The sequence below is a fragment of the Molothrus ater genome, chromosome 6 (genome assembly GCF_012460135.2).
Source record: "Molothrus ater isolate BHLD 08-10-18 breed brown headed cowbird chromosome 6, BPBGC_Mater_1.1, whole genome shotgun sequence".
Lineage (NCBI taxonomy): Eukaryota > Metazoa > Chordata > Aves > Passeriformes > Icteridae > Molothrus > Molothrus ater.
In genome coordinates, this window is record NC_050483.2 from 1602809 (window position 1) to 1625473 (window position 22665).

General features: G+C 45.6%; 2 protein-coding genes across 4 annotated transcripts; both read left to right on the forward strand.

Annotated features, from left to right (window-relative positions):
• Nucleotides 1-2929: 2929 nt before the first annotated feature.
• On the forward strand, nucleotides 2930-5231 carry LOC118686952 (serine/threonine-protein kinase pim-1-like). The gene is given in 6 exon segments (XM_036383566.1): nucleotides 2930-3394; nucleotides 3487-3537; nucleotides 3863-4229; nucleotides 4627-4803; nucleotides 5127-5164; nucleotides 5166-5231. Coding segments are annotated over 6 exon segments (1164 nt in total).
• A 1790-nt stretch (nucleotides 5232-7021) lies between these two features.
• Nucleotides 7022-22615, forward strand: ZDHHC13 (zinc finger DHHC-type palmitoyltransferase 13). Of its 3 annotated transcripts, none has more exons than XM_036383881.2 (17): nucleotides 7022-7153; nucleotides 7730-7863; nucleotides 8243-8365; nucleotides 8793-8870; nucleotides 9313-9457; nucleotides 10736-10800; nucleotides 11345-11507; nucleotides 12396-12521; nucleotides 12827-12960; nucleotides 13588-13688; nucleotides 16129-16259; nucleotides 17280-17342; nucleotides 17714-17807; nucleotides 19174-19257; nucleotides 20050-20207; nucleotides 21394-21491; nucleotides 22020-22615. In XM_036383881.2, the coding sequence occupies exons 1-17, from the start codon at nucleotides 7133-7135 to the stop codon at nucleotides 22153-22155; spliced, it is 1854 nt and encodes a 617-aa protein (XP_036239774.1). In that variant the 5' UTR covers nucleotides 7022-7132; the 3' UTR covers nucleotides 22156-22615. The 3 variants fall into 3 exon arrangements, with proteins under 3 accessions (XP_036239774.1, XP_054371112.1, XP_036239775.1); XM_036383882.2 differs by having other exon boundaries at nucleotides 7080-7644; XM_054515137.1 differs by lacking the exon at nucleotides 9313-9457 and having other exon boundaries at nucleotides 8243-8360.
• Nucleotides 22616-22665: the final 50 nt, after the last annotated feature.

Below are 22665 nucleotides of genomic sequence, written 5' to 3' on the forward strand. Positions count from 1 at the left end.
TTCAGCCTTTGTCAAGCTTTCCATGCCTTCCCTCCAGGCTGCTACTTTTGTGTCTCCAAGCACAAGCTGTAGTGCAGGTAGGAGGGGTTTGACCGAGCCAAGAAATGCAACAGTGAAACAACGGCTGCCCTTTGAAAGTGACAAGGGCTTCTTGGTGTGTCTCCTGAAGTGACACAAGGCTCCCTGTGGGCATTGCAAGGATCAGCGTGTATCAGGGACAGAGATGCCTCCTCTCCAAAGCTCTGAGAAGAACCCGAAGCAGCAGAACCTCATTTCACGTTGAGCCCCCATCAACTCTTCCTCTTTCTTTCCCTCCCATCGGCAGCAGGCAAATGCTCACCGGGCCTCGTGGCTCATGCCAGAGCCTTCTTCCTCCCCAGGAAAACTCCTCCCAGGAAAGGGAGGAGCCCCCCACAGCCCAGGACGATCCAGCTCAGCCCCCCTAGAGCCAGGCTGCCCTCTGAGCCCCACGTGCCCTGGGCCAAGCGGGGATTGGGGACTCTCTTGGCCACAGCCACCACAAAGAAATTGGACGCTCAAACCTCTGACAAGAGGAAAAGGGCCAGCAAAGCCTCAGCCTGGAGCATGAAGGGAGCAGACTCCAGGCTGCTCAGGGAACTGCTAAGCAAGATTCCCAGGGGAAATGGTTTGGAAGGTACTGCGGTCCATCACTGCTGCTCGCTTTGGAAACATCTCCTAAGGCACAGGAGCAGGCGATGCCCAAATGTCAGAAGCCAAGCAGGCAAGGCACGAGGCTGGCTTACCTTGACAGGCATCTTCTCTGGGAAAGAGGATGGAAAAGGAAGCTGTGTGCCCTGTGGAATCCAGGTCAGGGCAAGAATACACAGATGCTTCTAGCCACTGCAGGGAGAAATTTGATGTGCTGCAAGTTCAACGGAAGACGAAGGTGGCCAGAAATGCAGGGCACGATAAAAAGAGAAGTTTTAAATACATTAAGGGAAAAAAACCCCATTGCAGAAATGACATTGAAATAATCTTGTTCCCTTCTGGGGTGTGGATGGTCACCTCCCAAACAAGGACAGAGACACAGCAAAGGTGTTTATGGTGCATTAGTTGCCTCTGTCTTCGACACCCATCCTTCCCTTCCCAGTGGAAACCATTGCACTGGTCTACCAAGGGACACTGCAAAGTCCTTGAAGAGGGCAAGCCTTGCTCAGCAGAAACCAAAGCACCCTTGTTTGGGGCACAGCATTCCCATCCAAACGCAACACATGCCAGCTACTGGGAAGAAAGAAACTGCATCCCAGTCCAAGCTAGAGCAGTGGGAGCACAATGAGCGCTCCTTGGCAAAGCCCGATTTATTTAGAGCAGAGGCACAGCAGAAGTCAGTGAGCTGCTAACAAGAAACTCTTCCTGCCCTCGACAGGCAGTTCAGGAGAGCTCCCCAGAGACAGAGGAACTTCAACTCCCTTTGTCTCTGGAGGATCTATCCTCTCAGGCACACACTAGTGGGTGTTTCCAGCTGGGAACAAGCGTCCCGGGAGCCGTGAGCTTGCCGCTGCTGGCACCAGCGCTCTTCCAGGCGCGGCCCTCGCTCCAGGGAACGATGCCTTGCAGCAGGCTGAGCTCCCGTTCTCGCTGCCAGCAGCTTTCTCTGGCCATGTCCATCTTCAGCCACCAGCCGGTTCTGCTGCTCCCGGAGACGGGCTGGCCTATGAGGTCACAGAGGGGCTGAGTGCTGGCGTGATGCAGGGCTGTGATGTCCCAGGGCTGTGCCGGCCGCAGCACTGTGACATCACCACGCTGGCGCTGGATAAGCCGGGCCAACGCCCGCAGCCTCCAGTGCAGTTGCGATGGGACGTGCCGGAGCCATGTGTGACGGCGGCGTCCTGGGGATTGCGCTTGTCCTGCTGCTGGCCGCTGGGGCTGTCTGGTGGGCCCTTGGCCACCGGCAACCACCGAGCCGGCGGGCACGGACAGCGCAGAGGAGCGAGCGCCCCGGGGTCCGGCCCGGAGGCTCACGCAGGAACCGAGGAGCCCCTGCGGCTCCCAGGCCCTGCAGGCCTCGGGCCACTCGGCGCAAGCGGCCGCGTGCTCCCGCCAGCCCCCTGGGCAGGCCCTGCAGCTGCGGCCCCTGCGTGGCTCTGGCCCAGGAGCTGCAGGAGCTGATGCGGCTGCTCTGGGATCCCAAGGGGACACGGGCGCCGCTCTACTCGGGGATGTGGCAGGCGCTGTGGAAACAACTGCAGCAGCTGGTGAAGCGAGGCCACCTGCCCTGCTGTGGCCTGACCAGCTCCTCCCGAAGCCTCCATCCCTTCAAGAGGCTGCTCCCAGCAAGATTCTCCATCCCTGGGAGAGCCTCAAGGCCTGCAAGGATGGCACAGCAGGGGAGAGGCGCCATCCCTGCAGGAACCTCAGGCTGTCAGAGACCCTGCATCCTGCCAGGAGCCTCTGCTATCTCTGACAGCCTCCATCCCTCGCAGAGGCTCAGGGAGACCTGTCAGCCTGCAGAAGGTGCAGAGCCCGTGGACAGGTCTCCCAGCTCCCTTGGACTCACGGGCTTCAACAAGGCGGGCGCAACCCTGACCCCTGACGTGGCCGGGGAAAGCCCAGCAGTCCAAATGGGAGCCCAGCCCGATCCAGGGGAGCCTTCTCGGGACAAGCTGGCCGAGCAGCAAGCGTCCTGGAGCCAGCAGTGCTCATCCCACAGCTGCCAGGACGCTGTGCCGCTTGTGCCAGCCGGCGACAGCCCGAGCCTGGTGCTGGAGACGAGCCTGGAGACACCAAGGAGGTTCCTCCATCTCCAGGAAGCTGTTCCAAGAGAGCCCTGGACTGCCAGCAAGGGCTCTCCAATAGCAGGTGAGATCTCCCGAGGCGCTGTCTGAGGCTCCCCCGGGGCTCTTGAGGGGCACGGCCAGGCCAGGGCCCCTGGGAGCAGCCTGGTTGCTGGCTCTTTCCAGTGCCTCTGATGGCACGGCTTCAGAAAGCCCTGCTGGCTTTGCAGCTGCTCCCAGCACCCCCCTGGGCGAGGAAGCCTCGGGCTGCAGCCCCGGCCGTGGTCAAGAGCAGAGTCCAGCCCACGAGGCCGGGGACAGCGACGGTGCCGCCGTGCCCCGCTGCAGCGGGGCTCCTGCAGCCGCCTGTGCGCGCTGCCCGGGCCCGGCTCTGCCGCTGGCCAGCCCGTCGGCTGCGGGGCAGTGGCCGCTGCCCGGCGCGCAGCAGGGAGCAGGTGAGAGCGGCGCGGCCCGCGGGGGCCTGGCCCGCTGCACTCACGGGCACTGGGGGCTTCCTGGGCGCGGGGCTGATGGCTCGCTCTCGGCCTTTGGCAGGGCAAAAGAAGGAGCTGCAGGAGCTGTACAAGCTGGGCCCGCAGCTGGGCAGCGGTGGCTGCGGCACCGTTTTCTCGGGCATCCGCCTCTCCGACGGGAGCCCGGTGAGTGGCCGCGACGGCCGGGCCTGGGACGAGGGGCAGCGCTGGGGAGGGGCAGGGCTGGAGCTCAGCCCTCCTCTCTGCATGGCTTGCAGGTGGCCATCAAACGCGTGGCCCGGGAGAGCGTCCTGCAGTGGGACCAGCTGGTGAGGGAGCGGGGCCGGCGGGACAGAGCGGGCCGGGGCGGGCAGGGAGAATCCCGGGGCGCCGACTGGGAGCGGGAGGCGGGGCACGGCGGGGACAGCGGGCGTGGGCTCAGCGTTCCAGCCGCAGCATGGCGGGCCCGGCCAGGCCAAACAGCGGCGGCGGGGCCGGGCAGGGGCACCCCCCAAGCATCCCCTGGGCGGGAGGAAGCCCCAGCACCAGGGAGGCTGCACAAGGGGGCACGGGGCCATCCCAGGCAGGCCGCAGCGCAGCAGCCCCAGGGCAGCATCAGGCCTGCCGCAGGCACTGATTTTCTCCTCCTCGCAGCCCGACGGCACCCGCGTGCCCATGGAGATCGTGCTGATGGAGAAGGTGGGCTCTGACTGCTACAACATCATCCAGCTCCTCGACTGGTTCGAGCTGCCTGACAGCTTCGTGCTGGTGCTGGAGCGTCCGGAGGCATGGCAGGATCTCCTGCAGTTCCTGCTGGAGCAGGAGTTCCTGTGCGAGGAGATGGCGCGCTGGCTTTTCGTCCAGGTGCTGGAGGCCGTGCGGCACTGCACCGCCTGCGGCGTCCTGCACCGGGACATCAAGCCGGAGAACCTCCTCGTGGACCCGGAGAGCGGCGACCTGAAGCTCATCGACTTCGGCTGTGGCACCTTCCTCCAGGAGCGGGCCTACACGCGCTTTGCCGGTGAGCCCAGGGCCCGGGCCCTGCTCCCCGTGCCAGGCACCGCAGGAGCCCACTCCCTGCTGGGCTGCAGGGCTGCGGCCTTCAGCCGGCTGCCCTTTGGCCTGGGGCAGACGCCGTGCCCCGCGAGCTGGCTGCCGGCCCTGCCCACAGAGGGGGGCGGCAAAAGCCGGCTCCGGGCCTCCCGGCTGGGCAGGCCAGCAAGGGCCCGGGCCGCTCCGCTGGCCTTCTTGGCCTGGCAGAATGCTTCCTTGGCTTTGGCCAGCTGGCTGGGGGACACGGGGTGGCCTCGGGGGGGAAGCTATGGCCGCGGGTGCAGCCCCTGCCTCAGCCAGGAGCCTGGCGCCGGGCTCTGGAAGGCAGCAGCCCGCGCCTGGACAACGCCGCCCGTCTCCCCTAGGAACGCACGCCTACAGCCCGCCCGAGTGGATCTGTCTGGGCTGCTACCACGGCCATGCGGCCACCGTCTGGTCCCTGGGCGTGCTGCTGTACGTCATGGTCTGTGGCACCCTCCCCTTTGAGGACGACCATGCCATCGTGCTGGGGCAGCTCTTCTTCTGGCAGCAGGTCTCTCCAGGTTGGTCTCCGGCCCCAACAAGGCGGCTTTGGCAGCGGGGGGCGCGCAGCCCGGCGCGGCCCTCGCGCAGCTCCGCGCACCGTCCATCTGCCCCCAGGGCCGGCCGCGGGAGGTGGCCCGTGCCCACAGGGGTCAGCGTGGCCCCTGCGGCCCAAGGAGGCGGCCGTGTCCCGCCGTGCCGCTCTCTTCCCGCGGGGCAGAGCGGCTCGGGAGGCCGCCGCAGCCCCGAGCACACGCAGAGCGGCCCGGGCCCCGTGGACGCCGGGGGCACCTGGTCAGGAGCCTTCTGCCAGTGACCGGCGCTCTCTGCCTTCTCTCCCCAGAGTGCCAGCACCTGATCCGCTGCTGTTTGGCCAAGAACCCCTGCGGACAGGCCGGAGCTGGAGGAGATCTTGCGCCACCCCTGGGTGCAGGGCAGGCGTTTTTGACGCCTTGCCGCAGCCTCTGCAGCACCCACTTACAGAATCCCACGCAGGACTGAGGGCCCGGGAAATAAAACAACAACAAACCCATTGCGGCGTCTCAAGCCTGGTCCCTGTCAGCAACTTCAGCTAAAGAAACCTCTTGGGAAAAGGGCAAATCAGAGGGCTCCCTTCAGCCTTTGTCAAGCTTTCCATGCCTTCCCTCCAGGCTGCTACTTTTGTGTCTCCAAGCACAAGCCCTAGTGCGGCTAGGAGGGGTTTGTCCGAGCCAAGAAATGCAACAGTGAAACAACAGCTGCCCTTTGAAAGTGACAAGGGCTTCTTGAAAGAGACAAGAGCTTTTTGAAAGTGCCTAGGGCTTCTCCTGAAGTGACACATGGGGTCCCCGTGTGCATTCAAAGCCTTGTGTGGGTCAGGAACATAGACTTTGCGTTCTTACCAAAGCTGTGAGTAGAACCAAAAGAGAGAAAATGTCATTTCAGGTTGAGCCCTGATGAACTCTTCCTCTTTCTTCCCCTGTAATGGGAGCCAGGCTCAGCCTTTCACCAACTAGGTCCGCAGCATCCTAAGTCATGTGCATGGAGCGCAACGGAGATTTTGAGATGCCAGAGTCACTCCCGTGGTGCTGGGATTATTGTCCCCCCTGAAAAATATCTTCCTCTGCCTTAAAAACAATTGATGTTGATGGAAAATGCAGTAAGCAGTCACAGGAATGCACCCAGGTTCCTACCTGATTGTTATTTGCCATCTAATAAACCTATGCTACCTTTTGCCTACTGCTCTGACCGACCAAAACAGGGTTTTTGAAATAATTGTTGGGGTTTTTTTCATTAATGTGCCTGCTCTTTCAGTTTTCTTCCCTTTTGTGAAGGCTGCTGACACTCTTGTGCCCTGAATGGCTCTCCCAGTCTCTCCCTGAAGACCTGACCTTAGCTGTGATCCTTCCAGCCAGGACCCCACTGTGATAGGATGGCAAAAGCTCTGTGTGCCAGCCCTGGTCTGGAGGCTGAGCTGGGAGTGATAATTATCCCTCTTGTGATGACCTGTGAGTGGTGACTGTCAGTTGTCCAAAGGTCATGTCACATTTCCTCCAGGAGCAGGAGGTCCCCGTGTCCCCACAGCCCCAGGATGTTTGAGAGCTGGAGGTCTCTCGTCACCCCATGCTGGGATTTTTCCTCAGGCCAGAAGAGATGGCATCACTCCGAGGGCTGCCAGGGTCCCACCTCACCTGGGAAGCTTGTGGGTGTTTGACATGCTTGGGTGTTTTCCCAGTTTATCCCCATTTCTTCGGGGGCTGACCACTTGCCCCTCACAGCTTGCCCTAAAATGGCGGCTCCCTCCCTCACCCTGGCGGTCATTATGAAGGGACACTGGGGCTCAGCTTTGGGTGGAAATGGTCCCAAATGGCCTTGAACTCCTCTGGGAACCGGGCCAACAAGGAGGTGACATTACTCCTTTCAGGGAATTGTGGAGGGTCACAAGGTCCCCGCTGAGCCTCCTTTTCTCCAGGCTGAGCTCCCCCAGCTCCCTCAGCCTCTCCTCATCAGACGTGCTCCAGAGCCTTCACCGAGGGATCGCTTCCACATTCTGAGGCACAAGCCCCGAAAAATTCGCCAGCAGACAATTCGCCTTGTCCGCCACCCGGGGGGGATCCTGAGCGAAAACAGAGTTTTTCGGTGTGGTTGCCTGGGTAAAAGGGAAGGAACCATTTCAGGCACACGGGAGCCGCCGATCCGCTCGCCCAAGCGGCTCCTCAGCGGCAGGGACAGCCTCAGGGAAGGCTCCCCGGGGCCTCCCCGCGCTTCCCCGGCCCCGCCTCGGAGCCGCCCCACCCGGGCCGTGTTTGCCCGGCCCCGCCCCGCAGCCGTGCCCAGGAAACGGGAGCAGGAAGCTGCGGGGCCGCGGGCATGGCGGGGAGCGGCCCGGCGGTGAGCGGGGAGTCCCCAGGCAGCGCCGGGGCTGGAGCGGGGCTGGGAGCCGGCGCTGCCTAGGCCGGGGATGCGGAGCGCGGCCGCGGGCCCCGGGCAGGTGGCGAGGGTGGCACCGAGGCGGCCGCGGTGCCGCCGGGGTCTGGCGGGGGCTCCCGGGCAAGAGCCGTCCGTGTCGTGCCCTGCGTGTGCCTTGTCTGTTCCCTCGCGTCGGGTTTCTGGCTGCACGGGTGGCACCGTGGCTGCCAAGTGCGTTTCAAACCCTCCCCAAGGCCCTAGGTTGTGGTTTCTGGAGTGTAGCGCTGTTGGGGAGGCTGCTGTGTCGGGAACCAGCTCTGCAGGGTGCTGAACGCCTCTGTAATTTATCCTGATGCACCTTAACCCCATCCCTGCTGTCCTCCGCAAATGAAAGGATTGGTCTCTTGCCAGGAGGCTTTAACTGTGCTTTGAATTAACATCTTCGTTTGTATTAACAGAACCTACCGCGCCCAGTGAGTGCTTCTGGTAAAGGGGGAGGTGTGTGTGGTGTGCAGCCGATAAATAACAGTGGGTAATAATTGTTTTGTTAACCATCAGTGTAAAAGCCATTGCCATGGGCCTCATCGACCTCATATGCACAGGAGCCACAGCGTCCATGAAGATAAGGTTCTCCCAGGCCCATATCCCATTGCTGAAGACCCCAGCACCTGTGATATTGTCAAGGCTACACAGTAAGTACATGTTCTGAGTGTGCAGAGTGTTGAAATAGATGGGAGTGTCCTCAAATATGAGCCAGGCTGGATATTTTTACAAAGGAAACGTTTTCAGTTTCATTTTCTCCCTGTAGTGGAAGAAGAAAAATAACTTACTGTTGCTACTGTAAATAAAAACATTTCGAGCAGCTTTGTTTAAGTAGAAAATTCTAGTCATCAAGGCACAGCCCCACTCTTTTTACAAGACTTCCATTGAATGCAATGTGGAATTTGCTCCAGTAGGATCTGCTGGGTGATGCTTACTGAGATGTATTTTTTCTTTAGGATGTAAATGTCTCCAGACTGAAGAATACTGAAAAATTATAAGTAAATTGATTTTTTTTATTTCTCATTTAAGGTATGGAATGCTAGAACGATGCAAAGAACTAGTAGAAGCAGGATATGATGTTCGACAACCAGACAAAGAAAATGTGACTCTTCTTCACTGGGCAGCAATAAACAACAGACAGGAGCTGGTAAAGTAAGCTGGGAGTCCCTGTGACAGTAACACAGTGTATTCTGCCACTGGTACCTATAATCACTTTGAGAAGAGAAGGGTAGAATTCAAATTTTAATGCACTTACCTTAGTGAAAATATCACTGAAATGTAAAGGTAGCCCGTTTCTTTATATGTGAAATCACGTAGTACATGAAATCATTAGATTTTCCTGGGTTTGTTTCTGTAACAAAGATGAAAGCTGATTTTAGAAGTACCTTGCTAATGACTATTTTTTCTTCAACATTTTCTTGAAACAGCATTACTTACTGCTAAACCACTTTTGTCCATTTGCTTCTCCAGTGAATTTTTTATTATGAGTCATTTACTCCTTTAGCTATGTTATCTTTAGTGTAAGGTTTTGCTATTTTATTGTGTCTGTTCCTGACCTTATTGTGCTGTTATTACACAGATATTACATTTCCAAAGGTGCCGTAGTGGATCAGCTTGGTGGAGATTTGAATTCTACACCCCTGCACTGGGCCACCAGGTAGTGCTGCTTGCAACCCCTAACTGCAAATCTATCGGTATTTAAAGCTGTGGTAGCATTTTCTGAGATTCAGAGAGCAAAGCACTGCTTGTCTGGAGAAAACATAACCTGAAATAATTATTCTGGGAAAGCTTCTCCAAGTGAGAAGTCTCCTGCTGGAAGATGAGTGCTTTCTTCTGGACTGTCAGTCTTTTGCCAGAGCCAGAGGCTTGGATGACTGCTCACAGGAGAAGTTACTGTAGAATAAGCACTGTAGTCTAAATTAACGCTTCACCCTAGGCTCATTTATTAGGCTGTATGTATTTAATATGATTTCCTAAATAAAGCCATGAGAAGCTGAAATATTTTGTGGGATGCCTGTGAGAACTACAAAGGCGATGCTTTCATTAAAATATCCATTTTAAAAATCATCTCTATAGTTTCATTTCACATATTGTTGTAGACAAGGACACCTTCCGATGGTCGTGTTGTTGTTGAAATGTGGAGCGGATCCCAGTCTGATTGATGGGGAAGGATTCAGTAGCATTCATTTAGCAGTGCTGTTCCAACACATGCCCATCATAGCTTACCTCATAGCAAAAGGCCAGGTATGTTGCTGATGCCCCAAATGTTCTTTTCTGCTTATGAGTAGCTGCCTGTGTATAGGAGGCATTCCAGAATTAACTGGGTTTTTTTTTCCCTAGATGAAAAACAGTGATTTTACACCTATTTGTATGTGCTAGAAGCACAGACAAACTTAGGCATTTGTATATATAATTTTTTTAAATGCTCTTCCCTATTCCTGTCATCCCCCACATCCAGATTCACCTACATTTTAGGAGTGTTGTTAAGGTCGTGTGGATTTGTGGTGCTGTGAAATCACCAATGGCTTTTAAACATGGGAACACAGAGCAGCATATGATGTGTAGACATCATGAAGTATTTATGATTTGATTACTGCTTTGTAACTAATAATCTATGCAGTTTTCCATAAATTGAAGAATGCAGAAAAAATGATCAGACTAGGTCTGAATTTTCATTAGAAATTTCTGGTTTATATCCATGGTAGTTGATGTCTCTTAGCTTATATGTGAAATGAGCAGAATTGATGGCAAGTATAACAACATGCTAATAAAAATGACAAGAGAGTTCTTATATGATCTAGAGTGATTCTGAGAAACAATCTAGCATTAGGATTTAAAAGTTTGCTAAGTTTATTTTCTTTCTCATGAAGTTCTTTTTAGGCAGAGTAACTGACTTCAGGAATGTAGGTGCAGTGGTGTATATCACAGGCTTAATAAAGTTGTTGGCCCACCTATCTTGTACTAAAAATATCCATGTGAATAATTCTTTTAAGTAAATCTGCGCCAATGTAATGATGGATGGAGGGAGAAAGCAAGGAAACCTTGGTTGTGAAGAAGGAAGAAAATTTAGGCTAGATATTTACCTATGTCTTGAGATACGTAGTCCTTCTTTGTTGTTTTAATAAATCTGTTTTATGTGTTTTCTTTTCATCTTTTATGTACATCTATTTACACAAGGAATATGGTTAGCATTGCTTTACAAGGTTCTTCTTATTGATAGTATTTCTTTGCAAGGAGGACAAGAAATACAATTGACGTGATTCACTTAAAAATATCCTTAGTGGAGTCTCTCCCTTAAAAAATTTCCTTAAATAGAAACTCAGAATATTCTGAAAGGAATTACATGCAAGACTTATAGAAGGAGGAAAAAGTTTTAAATAAGTGTTGGCTTCTTGGCTGATATATTTTGATTTGTCTTTTTTCTGTTCATTAGTGAAGCTAAATCAGTTATATAGCTCCAAATTCCACCATTTCCTGAGATCACTGGTAATCACTTGCTTGTTATGTTTTTCTTATTCTTAGAACATAGACACAACAGACTTCAATGGACAAACACCTTTAATGTTAACAGCACAAAAAGCCATTGGGTAAGTAGAGAATAACTGAAGAAAAGTCTATTGTATTGTACTCAAGAAGCAGTGAGGTGAATTTTTCCTTACTTTTTTTTTTAACTGACATTATTTTCCCTTCCATTTGTACAAAAATATGAGGTGTTTCAGAGATCCAGAGTTGGGAATGCTCATTGGATATAGCAAAGAAAGTGAAAGGAATTTCTTAAATAAGTTTAGCTTTGTGGCTAAATCATCTGCAGCCTTATTGTATTTTCTGCAAAATGAAAACAAATGGGTGTGGATGCAGTAAAATGCATTTAGAACTAATAAATGGGGAGATACAAGCTATGGTGTTGTAGAAGATATAACCTGTGTTATGTACCTCATATTTGTTAAAATGGTAGGGTAACATCATCTGGAGAAATGATGATGTTACCTTACTTCTGGGGCAGGTGAGAAATTCTAAACATGGACGTACCATTGATGAGCTGGTTGTGAGAAGGCATTATATGTTGAAAAGTTTCATTTCCAGTCTAGATTATCTCCTGTTTGTTAACTCTGATAATTTATTTTCATCTAGACCAGAACCCATGAAGTTTCTCCTAAAGTTCAACCCCTCTCTCAATGCTGTAGACAATGTTCAAAAGAATACTGCACTGCACTGGGCAATAGCCTCAGGAAATACTAGTGCAGTGGATCTGTTGCTGGAAGCTGGTGCCAGCCTGGACATAAAAAATGTTAAGGTAGGATTTCCTTTGTGATATTTTATCCCATGTAGCATGAATGTATAAAATGAATGTAAAGAAAAATCTCAATCTTCTCCATGTTGGCTGTAAATTGCAGCAGGGTTTGGCTAAGAGCAGGTGTTCTTAGTCGTTCCCAAAAGGGAGTTAGTACCTTTCTTGAGGTGTGGCTCAAAGTATGAATGCAGAGGTTCTTTGCAACCTTTGTGTAATGAACAGCCACACCTTGTGTTCCCTGAACAGTAATTGTGTCCTTTGACTTGATTCTGCTCCCTCACCCTTTTTTGTTTCATTTTCATGGGGTGTTTAATTAGTTTCATTTTCTCAGGACCTTGTTTAATTTCTTTTTCATTTATCCATTTGGCTGTTTTCTACTTAAAGACATTGTCATGAGGACTTGGGCAGATTTTAAAAAATACATTTCTTAGTGTCTAGTCAGACTCATAAAGACTTCAAATTAATTGAATGTCCTCCTGTGAAAGCTGGTGGTTGGCAATGCCTGTTTGTACATTCAAAAGGTTATCACATATGAAAGGCTTCAACTTAATATTTGTAGAAACTGATAGCATAAATGTTGAAAGTATAGATTCCCATGACTATATAGATATGTTATTGGAAGCAGTCCAACAGATAAACAGCTGCAGTCTATCTACAAGTATCAGTTTTCAAAGCTACAAAGCTCTGATTTAAGCATGTTAGTACTCTGAATTTAGCTTACCTTTACCTTAAAAAAAAAATAGTGGCGGGGGGGGAGGTGGGGCTGGGAAGTAACTGCCCAGTTAGTCTTGTTTTAACTATATTAATTTCTTGCTTTTGTTAAAAGTGAGAGTATTTATGTGTAAAGTAATTAATAAATGAATAAATAAATAACCCTATTTGTTGTTAAAGGGAGAGAGGCCGCTTGACATTGCTTACCAAAGTCAGAATCACTTCATGGTTTACATGCTACAAGAGGAAGAAAAAATGAGAACCAGGAGAAATAACAGGTTACTGAAAATAGTAGAGAAATATGAGGTAATTTCCTGAGTAATAACTAGTAGAAATAAAACAAGAGCATGCTGTGTTTAGAGTGACATGCAAATTAACTCTAACGAGAGTGATTTATGAATTTGGGTGCACAAAATAGAATTCTTTAAAAGCACATTGGAGTGGTTTGGGTGAGAGTTTTATGTCATACCTCACCCCTGCTTTTGATGTATTAATGTGTCACCTTGTCCTATCTTATTGTCTTTCAGCATTTGTCATTACATGAACTGAATACTTTTAAGTAAGACCTGCTTGAGTACTTTGTCATATTTTAACAATAATAATTTTAACAGCTCTTCCTGATGTTAACATCTTCCTTGACATTCATGTGGGCCATTGGATACGTCATGGACTTAAGTTCTGATTCTTGGCTTTTAAAAGGAGGTTTGCTTCTCAGCCTGCTATTTGTGATGTCTCTGTTTGTAAGGTTTGTGGCTTTTTCTCTCTGTTTATGTACTTACTTGGCAAAGACACTTTAAAAAGCATCTGATGCATAATTCTTCTTTCAAAGTTTAGTTTCAGTTAACATAAAAGATACCTCCTGAGAAATGGTTGTACGATGTGTGGAGAATTTAAATGCATGTACTTTTTAGAATGAGTGACCATAATAATTGAATGTATTTAGGTGCACACAATAATAGTTTCTTGTCACTGAAGGAGTTGAAAAAAAAAACCCCAAACCCAGTCTGTTAGCTGGTTTTATTGTCAGAGTGTTACTGATGGTCTGTATCTGGCAGACATTGATATATCTGCTCAGAAATGTCCTTTAACACAACTTTTTCCTGCTATATTCTGTCACAAAATGAGTTTTAATGAGCCATCCCCTCTCCTGCTCCCCAGCCCCCCCAGTGTTATCCTGAGCTGTTTCTCACTTATCCTGCCAAAGTCAGTGGTCACTGATATGGTAATGCTATCTGTGTGCAAATAGACAGAGATGGGACTTTTCAACCAGTCCTACTGCACTTCTCAGATATATAATATTGTGCTGGAGCAGAGCACTCTTCAGTTTTGTTTTTGTTAACCCCCTATCTGTATGCTTTTAATGTTCTTTCAGGCAACTCGTGGGGCTCAAGAATCTAAGATACCTTCCCACAGCATTTCTGCTAAGTTCAGTTTTTTGGATGTCCATGACCTGGTTTTTCTGGTTCCTGCCTGATATCCTTTATACTCAAGAAATGCAATTCTGCTTGGAGTTTCTTGTAAATCTAAACCTGGTTGTGCAAACTGTGATGAGAGATTCCAGAGAATTCCATGTGACTGTTAATGTCTAGTAAGGTTGGTTTAATCCCATTGGGAAGGGGCGAAGTGATTTTAAAATGATACACAGACTAAAATTCTGTACCTTCTTTTGTCTATAGATTTTTGTCTTCTTTATAACCTGACCTATTTCATATGTTACTGGAATATCAGAATGAAGGTGTTATAAAACTAATGATTTCTGTTAGCATCTACACATCACTCTTTAAATCTTCCTCACTGAGACTGTTGTACAGTGATGTATTTTGTCATGTGCTATAACTGGGTAACACATATCTTAATAATAATACTGAAAGCATCTCTTCCTTCTAAAATGATAAGCATTTGACAGTTGGTGGTATTCATGCTCCTGCCTTTAAAAACAACATCCTCTACCACCACCTCCCTAAAAAAAAGAAGAAATTTCTTTGTGTTCCTGCAAAGTAGACTGTCCAGTCTCCTGTCTTTATTCACAGGTTACATTGAATCTTTAGTATAAAGTGAATTAATTTCTATCTGACATTTACTTGCTTTGAAGAGGCTTCTCAGTGATGAGTACAAAAACATTTTAGTAGTTTGTGCTCTCTTTCCAGTGCCCTGTTCTTTTGTCACACAGTGGGCATCCGTTTATCGATTAAGTTGTGTGAAAAAGCCTTTAGGAAGATACTTAGAACTGCAAATAATTTTGTACTAAAGCAGCTACAATGTATTGCTACACAGTTTTAATTAATTTTTAATTCAGCCTTTAAATTACATTTTCTCTTGTACTGTTCCAAATTAAGATGTCCTTAATGGAATTATCAGGATTAACTTTGATGAACTGATGAAGTGTATTCCTGCTGGGGATTCGCACACATGTTTGTATAAATGGAAATGGTGTTATTCAATTGTTGTGAAGGTTTAAGTTTTGTTTTATTGGTGTAATCTAAGTTAAAAGGAAAAAAAATTCCACTGGTAGGGATTTGAGTTGGACACTGCTGAAGATGGTGAGCATAGCAGTATTCTTGAAGTACTAACCATAGCTTGGTGAGATGGGCCAGGGGATAGGTTTCCATTTCACTGTCCAACCCTTGTTCTCATGAGTGTGTTTTCCTTCTGGAGCTGGTCACAGTGTTTTAAAAGTTTTCAGGGTTTTAGTTAGCTATATTTGTCTGTCAGACTTCCTCTGGACTGAATGAAAATCCAGCCATTCGAACTAAAGATTTCTCTGAGCTCCAAAAAACCAATACCAGTGCAAATAGACCAGTAGTATCCACAAGAAACACACCATAATTTTGACTTCCATAATTGCACCCTGCAACTGCATTGTAACAAACACAGCTGGTGTTTGTGTCAGTATTTCATAAGTTGTCGCCTCGATTTTAATTAGAACTGTTTGCAGTGTTGTTAGTTCATAAGACAAAACAACTTTTTGTTTTGTCTTATGAGCTAACATCTTTTTGAGCTTGCCATCCTGGATTTTTAAAAATTATTTTCCCTGGAGTTCATGAAGTGACTGAGGAGTCACTGGAGATGCAATCCAGACTTGAGCTCTCTGTCTGGCTGGTCCTTGGTGGCAGCAGGGACTGTTCTTTAGCAGCCTGAGCTCTTAAGGTTGATGCGTGACTTTAATTTGTATTAAACTAGTCCTGCTGCATATTCCTCTGTTGCTGTGTAGAGACAGTTTATCTTGACATGTTTTTCTTCCCCAGTCATCTGATACACAGATGGTTTTAGTTCATAGTGTAAAAATGGTGTTCCTAATGTCCCATTATCTTCAGAAGTGTTTAGCAGTGTGTGTTTGGGCTTTTTTTTTGTGTGACAAAAATAGTTTCAGGATGACTTTCAGTTACATTTTTCTGAATGAGTATATTTAGTTGCTTTTGGCTGAAATGAATGGGACAAGGTAAGACTGAATAAGAGCCTGTTTGAGTGAGGGGTGGTGCAGCAGCCAAACGAATCTCACAGCTACCAGAAGCTTTATAGCTCTGCATGTCTAACTGGTATTGTTTAAATAAAGATTAAATAAAGTACAAAAGCTCCAGAGGGGAAAAAAGAAATCAAATTTGTTTCATACCTCTGAAATATTCAAAAGCAGAATTCTTGAGGACTTTTAAGGAGGATGACATGGAGCCATATTGTGAGGCAGGTTTATACAGTGGTAAAAGTCTTCTTCAGCACTCAAACTGGACAGAATATTCCATTTCTCTAAGATGGTGTTGGAAGGACAGAGAGGATCCCACTGTTAAAGTGAAAGTAAATTTTTTCCTTCTTGTGTCTTGCTTGTAAAGTAGTATTAACTAATTTTAGAATATTTTGCTAGTTTGACAAATAGTGGTGTTCTGAATTATAAGAATATAGTCCTTAACCTGACTATCACATACCACACACACAAATGTAATTCTTAAAATCACTGCTGTGTTCAGCATGATGGGTCTTCTCTATTATTTCTATAAAACCTGGAGTACTGATCCTGGATATATAAAGACTTCAGAAGAAGAAAGAAAAGAGGTAGGTGATTTTGTAAAAACAAATGGAAGGGCTGGGGTGGTGCAACATGTATCAGCAACTTCTGGTGGTTGCTTGTCATCATGTGCAGCTTTGTTAAACTGGAAAGCAATGAAATATTCTTCCTTAAAGAGGTTTTAGCAATGTTGTTTAACAACAGAGATCTTGGAGATTTTCTCCTTCTACTGCTTGTTTTCTTATCTTCCTTGTCCTGCTATAATTTCCTTGCCTCTATCTTCTCATTGAAATATGAGCTTTGGCCAAAGATTGTACAGACCCACTGGTGTTATCTGTGATATGAATTCACATAGAACTTCACTTATAAAAAATATTAGTTTTGCATGGTTTCTGTTTCAGTTGTCTATGGTTAGAAAGAAATAGTCCCAGTGCTTTCCTATATATCATATGCTAGTAATTATTTAAATATTATCATGTGCTTTGAGGATGTGTATAATTTTTTTTTGTGCTTGAGCATCGTGCAACTCACGTGCTATTTCCTTACTGTTTTATAGTAGCCAAAAGAAATCATGGGCAGCCAGTCAGTAGAGAATTTAGTGTCTGGTCTCTCCAGCCTATGGGTTAAGGAAAGCATTTTCTTTGTGATCTCATGGCTCTCATTGAGGTTGTATTTCTTCCAATTGCCAGGGAGAACAAACTGCAGTTTTAACATATTGCCACAGGACTCATAAATGTTCTGTCCTTGTAAAGGAGCAGGCTTCATCTCCCTGAAGTCTGGCTGACTATATGAGAGGTGCCATCTCATTTTAAGGAATATTTAATTCACATCATTTATTAATTTTGGCAACACAGAAATACTTTTCTGAGTAATCTTGTGTGGGTGAAGCTGCATTAGTCTTCACTGGTTTGTTTTTTCTTGCGCATCTCTTTAAATAGTGAGTTCTTACTCCTGTTCATGCTTGGCACTAAAAATACTTACAAACTGCAAAAGTCCTAGTGTAGAAATATTCATAGCACCTATGGAAATGTTATCCAAATGCAAGCACAAAATATTTTATCTTTCAGAACATTATAGCTCTTGCAGAAGCTGGTTGCTTGGACTTCAGAACATTTTGCACATCATGTCTTGTAAGTAGGGCTTTTGTACTTTTTTTTTGTGAACCTGCCTTTTACTCAATACTGCCATAAAAATCCTTTTTCCTCACTGCTTGTCACTAAAGTGTTACACAAGTAGTTTGTTATATATTGTTTAGATTTCTTCATTTCTTTTATGGTGATAAGGGATACTTTGATATCCTTGGACTCTAATCTTAATTTTTAAAAATTCAATACTTTTTTTCCTAGTTAAGGTGTATGGTTCTCATCTATGTTCTGTGTTGTGAGGTCTGTGGCACAGTAATTATGCAAAATGTGGTGGTAACTGTAAGATGATGCCTTAAATTTTGAGCAAAGTAGATGCTTCTGCTATGAGTATGTTCTTTCCCTTCATCCTCACCTAGGTAAGGAAGCCTTTGAGATCTGTGCATTGCCTTGCTTGCCAAGCATGTGTAGCCAGATATGATCAGCATTCTCTGTGGACTGGACAGTGTGTAGGTGAGAGTGTGTTGTTTTATCAAATTTGAAATTGCCACATATTTTAAAAGTTGCAGAGATAACAGTTATCCCCTTAAAGAGGGAGCACACATGACACAAGAATATCCTGTTGATACTGAAGGACTCTGATAGGTGCCAGAGGGAAATTAGATGGAAGAGAGAAAAGCAAATAAGATTATTTAGGGGTTGTTAGAGTGGCCACCCTAAGAACCCACACCATGCAATCTGTAACTCTTTCTTTGGAGAGGGAAGGAACAGGAGATATGATTGAAACTTTAAAAAGGGAAAGAAAAAAATTATTAACATGGTGGCTAAAGTGAATGCAGAATTATTAGCCAAGCATGTCATAGTAGAACTAGGGATTTAAAATTGGTAAAGGAAAAATGTCTCCACATGGCAGGCAGGGAAGTTTTGGAGCTTGCTGCTGTAAGGGTTTGCAGACACAGGCAATGTCAGCAGGTTCAGAAAGGGATTAGACAAACTTTTTTGGACAATCTGTCCAGGAGTAGACACTAAAAGAAGCAGACAAGTGTGCACAGTCTGACATTTTAATGCAGTAGCTGTGGATGAGGAGAATGAGCTGCAGGAAGGGGCTGGACTCGTGTGTCCTCCTGAACTTCCATTGCCCCTTGTCACTGTTAGGGACAGTTCTGAGTGGAGCAGCTGTGCCACTGAGATAACCCTGCAGGGCATTTCCATCTCACCCTCTCTCTTCCTTTCTGGCTTATTTCTGGTGATGATCAAGATAGGAAGGTGAGAGCTTCACATTTGTGACAATATATTTTTCACTTTTTTTTTTTTGCCAACAGCCTTTTTCCTGGGTTAAATGCTATTTTTGCAATGTTTGCTATTTACAAGGTGTTGAGACATCCTTCTGATGTGTTGTCTCAAAACTTTGAGCAATATCATTGGAATGAAAAAAAAATACCTTCATGTAACAGTTTTTCTGACAGAGGTCTAGGGTTTTTTACATGTATGTTTTCAATTCTGAAGCACACAAGGTACAGCAAATTGAATAGCTTAGACTTCTCAGTATATGAGGCAATTTTATTGTGCATGGGAGGGAGTTGTGGTTGCTTAATTAGGTCTCACCAGACTAAAACAGCTGAAGGCATGCTCTGAAGGAGACACAAATCCTGGTTGACTTTATCAGAACTAATTCTATTATATAAATTGGAATGGCTTACAGGACAAAATTGAGAGAGAGATCAGCCTTGCCAAGCTCTCTTGTGGATGGTAGAGGTTAAAATAAGAAATGGTTTTGACTCTTTTTGTTCCTGCTAACTTTAGTAGAAATGCAAGTACTGCTGAATTTTAAAATGTCCAACTTGAAATTATTTTTTCCTTTTTTGCCACTCAATTTCAGGCATTGGGAACCATTATTACTACCTGTTGTTCCTGTTTTTCCTGACAGTGACTGGTGTCTGGCTGCTTTATGGAACTCTTCAGTGTATGTATCCATGAATTTAGTTTTATTTAGCTTTCAAATCCATCTCTATGTGGTCTTTATTTTTCAGCATTTCATTTCCAGCAAGTACAACCTGCACAACTGATACCTTATTTTAGCAGTGATGTTATTGTGCAGCTTAAATGAAAATGCATCCTATCTAAGTCTTTGGTCAAATACCTGATTCCATTTGTGTTGAGCAATAACAAAGATGCTGCTGTAGTGGAAATGGAAAATGAAATAGCAGGAAGCATTTTTGTTAGAGAGGAAATGGGGAAGCCATGTGGCAGAAGGTCAGATGACAGGTTTTAATCTGGATCCCCTTTGCTGTAACAGAAAATAAGTTTGTAAATACATTATTGCAAAAGATTGTGGTTTTTTTTTTCTTTTTAGTTTGGAAATATCCATACTAAATGCAGGCATTTCTTTTTGATTTTAAAGTAGTTTAATTCTGAAGAGGAAAAAAGTATATTATCTCGTTAATTTAAAATGAAAAAATTTATTGGAAAGGAGAGGAAAACCCTTATAATTTAGTTGCTGAGGATGAATTGCTATAGCACCAGCCTTTAAAAACAAAGATGTTTTTCTGTGGATCATGAGCACAGAGTGTAAAGATTATGCAGCCAGAATAGCAAGCACTCACACATCTGTGTGGGTGCTTTTAGGTGGCAGCGGGGTAGATGAAACATGGTATTTCTAGAGGATGTTGCTATGTAATATTAATTTCATGCAGATACTCTTTCCTCAGCTCTTAAGGGCTTAAAAACACAATTAACTGATTGTGTGTCTTGTCAGATTGGTCCAACCACTGTGCAGCAAATTTCCATCAAGATGGGGCATGGATGTACTTCACCCAGACAGTGTCCTGCTCTCCCTGGGTTTCCTACATCTCCTCAGTAGCTTGTTTCCACACCCTGTGGGCCTCTATGTGGCTCACTGTTCAGCTTTATCAGGTAATATTTTCCTTCAGTTTATGGTTCTTGACAAATTAAAGCTCTTCCCTGGATGATTTGCTCCCATAAAAACCTCTGTGCCTGCTCTCCCTGATTACTGTCACAGCAAGGTGCTTCTCTTAAATCTCAAGGCAGACCTTGAAGTTTCACAGGTTCAGCTTGTGCACTCAGCATTTCTCTGTTGGAAGTAGAATCACAGTCTGCAAATCATTCCTATAACTGAGCTCTGGGTTTATTACTCAAAATTCCAAGCCTATAAAAAGTTGTATTTAAAGACAAGAAATTTATTTGACTAATAGAACTGGTATTAATGCCCCCAAAACTGCACGAAATCTCAGTAACACAATTATTCCTGAGTTGAAAATTCTGTGGCAGAGCTCAGCCATGTGTTATTAGACTGTATTAAATCCCACTGCTACTGTAAAAATATATGACCTGGATTTTATCTTGATGAGGGCTGTCAAATTTCTTGTTTATGTTTTTCTCAGAGAAAAGCTTGGCTATGCAAACAAAATTGAGAAGAGCTGTCTTAAAACATCTGTGAAACAGCTTGTTTAGCAGCTCTTAGGAAACAGGTGTCTTTGAAATACGTGTTAAGCACACTGAGCTAAGGACTTGTTTTAATCTTGTTCAGTAAAAAAAACCCCAAAAACCAAAAAGCTCCACAATCTTAGACATGTACTGCTAGAATTTTGCAATGTTCAAGACAGTGGGATATCATGCTGGAAAAATATAGGGAGGATTAACTACTTAACACAGTTTAACTACTGTGTTTCATACACAGTGATTTGAAAACATACTGCTGCATGGCATTTAGTGTCATTGTGGATCAAGGTGTCTTTTTCTACCATTTTGTGTGGTAGAATGTAGACAAAAATCTGAGGAGATTGGTGCTTAACTGTGATAGATCTTATACTTCTGCAGACATCTGTGAAAGTACAGTCTTCACAGACATCCCAACTAAGCTTGCCTTCTCTGGAAGCTGGTCCTTGCCAGGTTCTGTTTTAACCCAAGTGACATTTAAAGACATACTTTTCAGTCATCAGTTATAGCAGTGGTTACTTATTTGTTAGATATGTCCAGGCTCTTCCCCCCTACTCTCTTCTTATTAGTATCTTTTGCTCACTAGGATTTTAATTTGTGATGTTCATGTTGTAACCATTACTTATGTTTTTTTCCCAATCAGATTGTGTTCCTGGGGTTGACCTCACATGAAAGAATGAATCTCCTGATACAGAGAAAATCCTCTAAGCATCCTGTTTCACTCAGGAGGACTCCATACAAGTGGGTATTAATGAATAGAGTGTTTTAAACACTCTATTCTAAACATGTTATCTCTTCAGTACCGATTTGCTTCACTGCTTCATAAATGCAAAACCACTGGTTTTGGGGCGAGGGAGTGCTGTCCAAAAATTTGTTCATCAGTCTCTGTGTCTGTTGTGTAGGATCAGAAAGGGACCAGTTCATACCTTAATTCTCTTTCTGACTTCTCTTGCAGTATTTAGCTCTATTAATAGAGAAATCAGTACCAAGGTTTCTCTGTTTCCTCAGGTGTACTAACAGATGGGATCTTACTAACTGCGGGGCATTATTTGAGTTCAACTTAATCTACTCTTATGTGTTAATCTAAAACGTGTTGTAAAAGTTCAGCAAAGGAATAATGCTTAATTGAGAGCTCTTCTGTTTCTTCTTCCTGAGCTGTCTGCTTGACAGGTTAATATCTCAAGTGCTGTCTCATGGTGAAGTGGTATTTTTCATGCTTGCAGTCTTCTTTTCTTAGGTTTATGAATGCATATTCTTCTCTTTTTTCAGCCTTGGATGCTTCCAGAATCTTGCAGACTTTTTTCAGTGCAGTTGCTTTGGTATGTTCAAACCCAACTTCATTGACTGGACCAAGCAATACAAACTTTTTCATCCGGCAAAAGAGAAAAATGTTCATTCTGTGTAAAATTTTGCTTAATTTCTAAAACGGTTGAGCTGAAAGCTAAATAAAACTAGATATTTTGTTAATTTCTACAAATTCTTCTGAAGCTGCTTGGTTTTATTTTTTATTATTGTTTCAAATATTAAACTTACATAAGATACAGCAGATTTGTATATGGAACAGTCACTGTGTGTCTGTGTATGTATAGTTTGAGCTGAAACTATTTAAAATTTTATGCGAGGAGATGGCACAAATATATATATTTTTAAAGGTAAGTTTTTGGGGCAGAATTTCAAAATTATCTTGGTAACATTTGCTTTACTTTTCTGGTAACAAAAGACAAATTTGAAAATTAAGGTGAACGTCCATGTTTAAAAACTTAATATTACAATTATATTGTAATTTTATTGCTTATGCTGTGAAAATCTCTATTAAGTCTTTGTATTTGAAGAGTTTACATGTAATAAAATAGAGCTTTCATACTTGTGAGTGTATTTTTGCAGATTGAAATAGAGTCAAGGGATATGTGACCAG

Coding starts and splice junctions, on each gene's coding strand:
- ZDHHC13 (XM_036383881.2), top strand. CDS start 7,133: ATGGCGGGGAGCGGCCCGGCG. Junction 8,366..8,792: donor AACAGACAGGAGCTGGTAAA/GTAAGCTGGGAG, acceptor GTTATTACACAG/ATATTACATTTCCAAAGGTG. Junction 11,508..12,395: donor TGGACATAAAAAATGTTAAG/GTAGGATTTCCT, acceptor TTGTTGTTAAAG/GGAGAGAGGCCGCTTGACAT.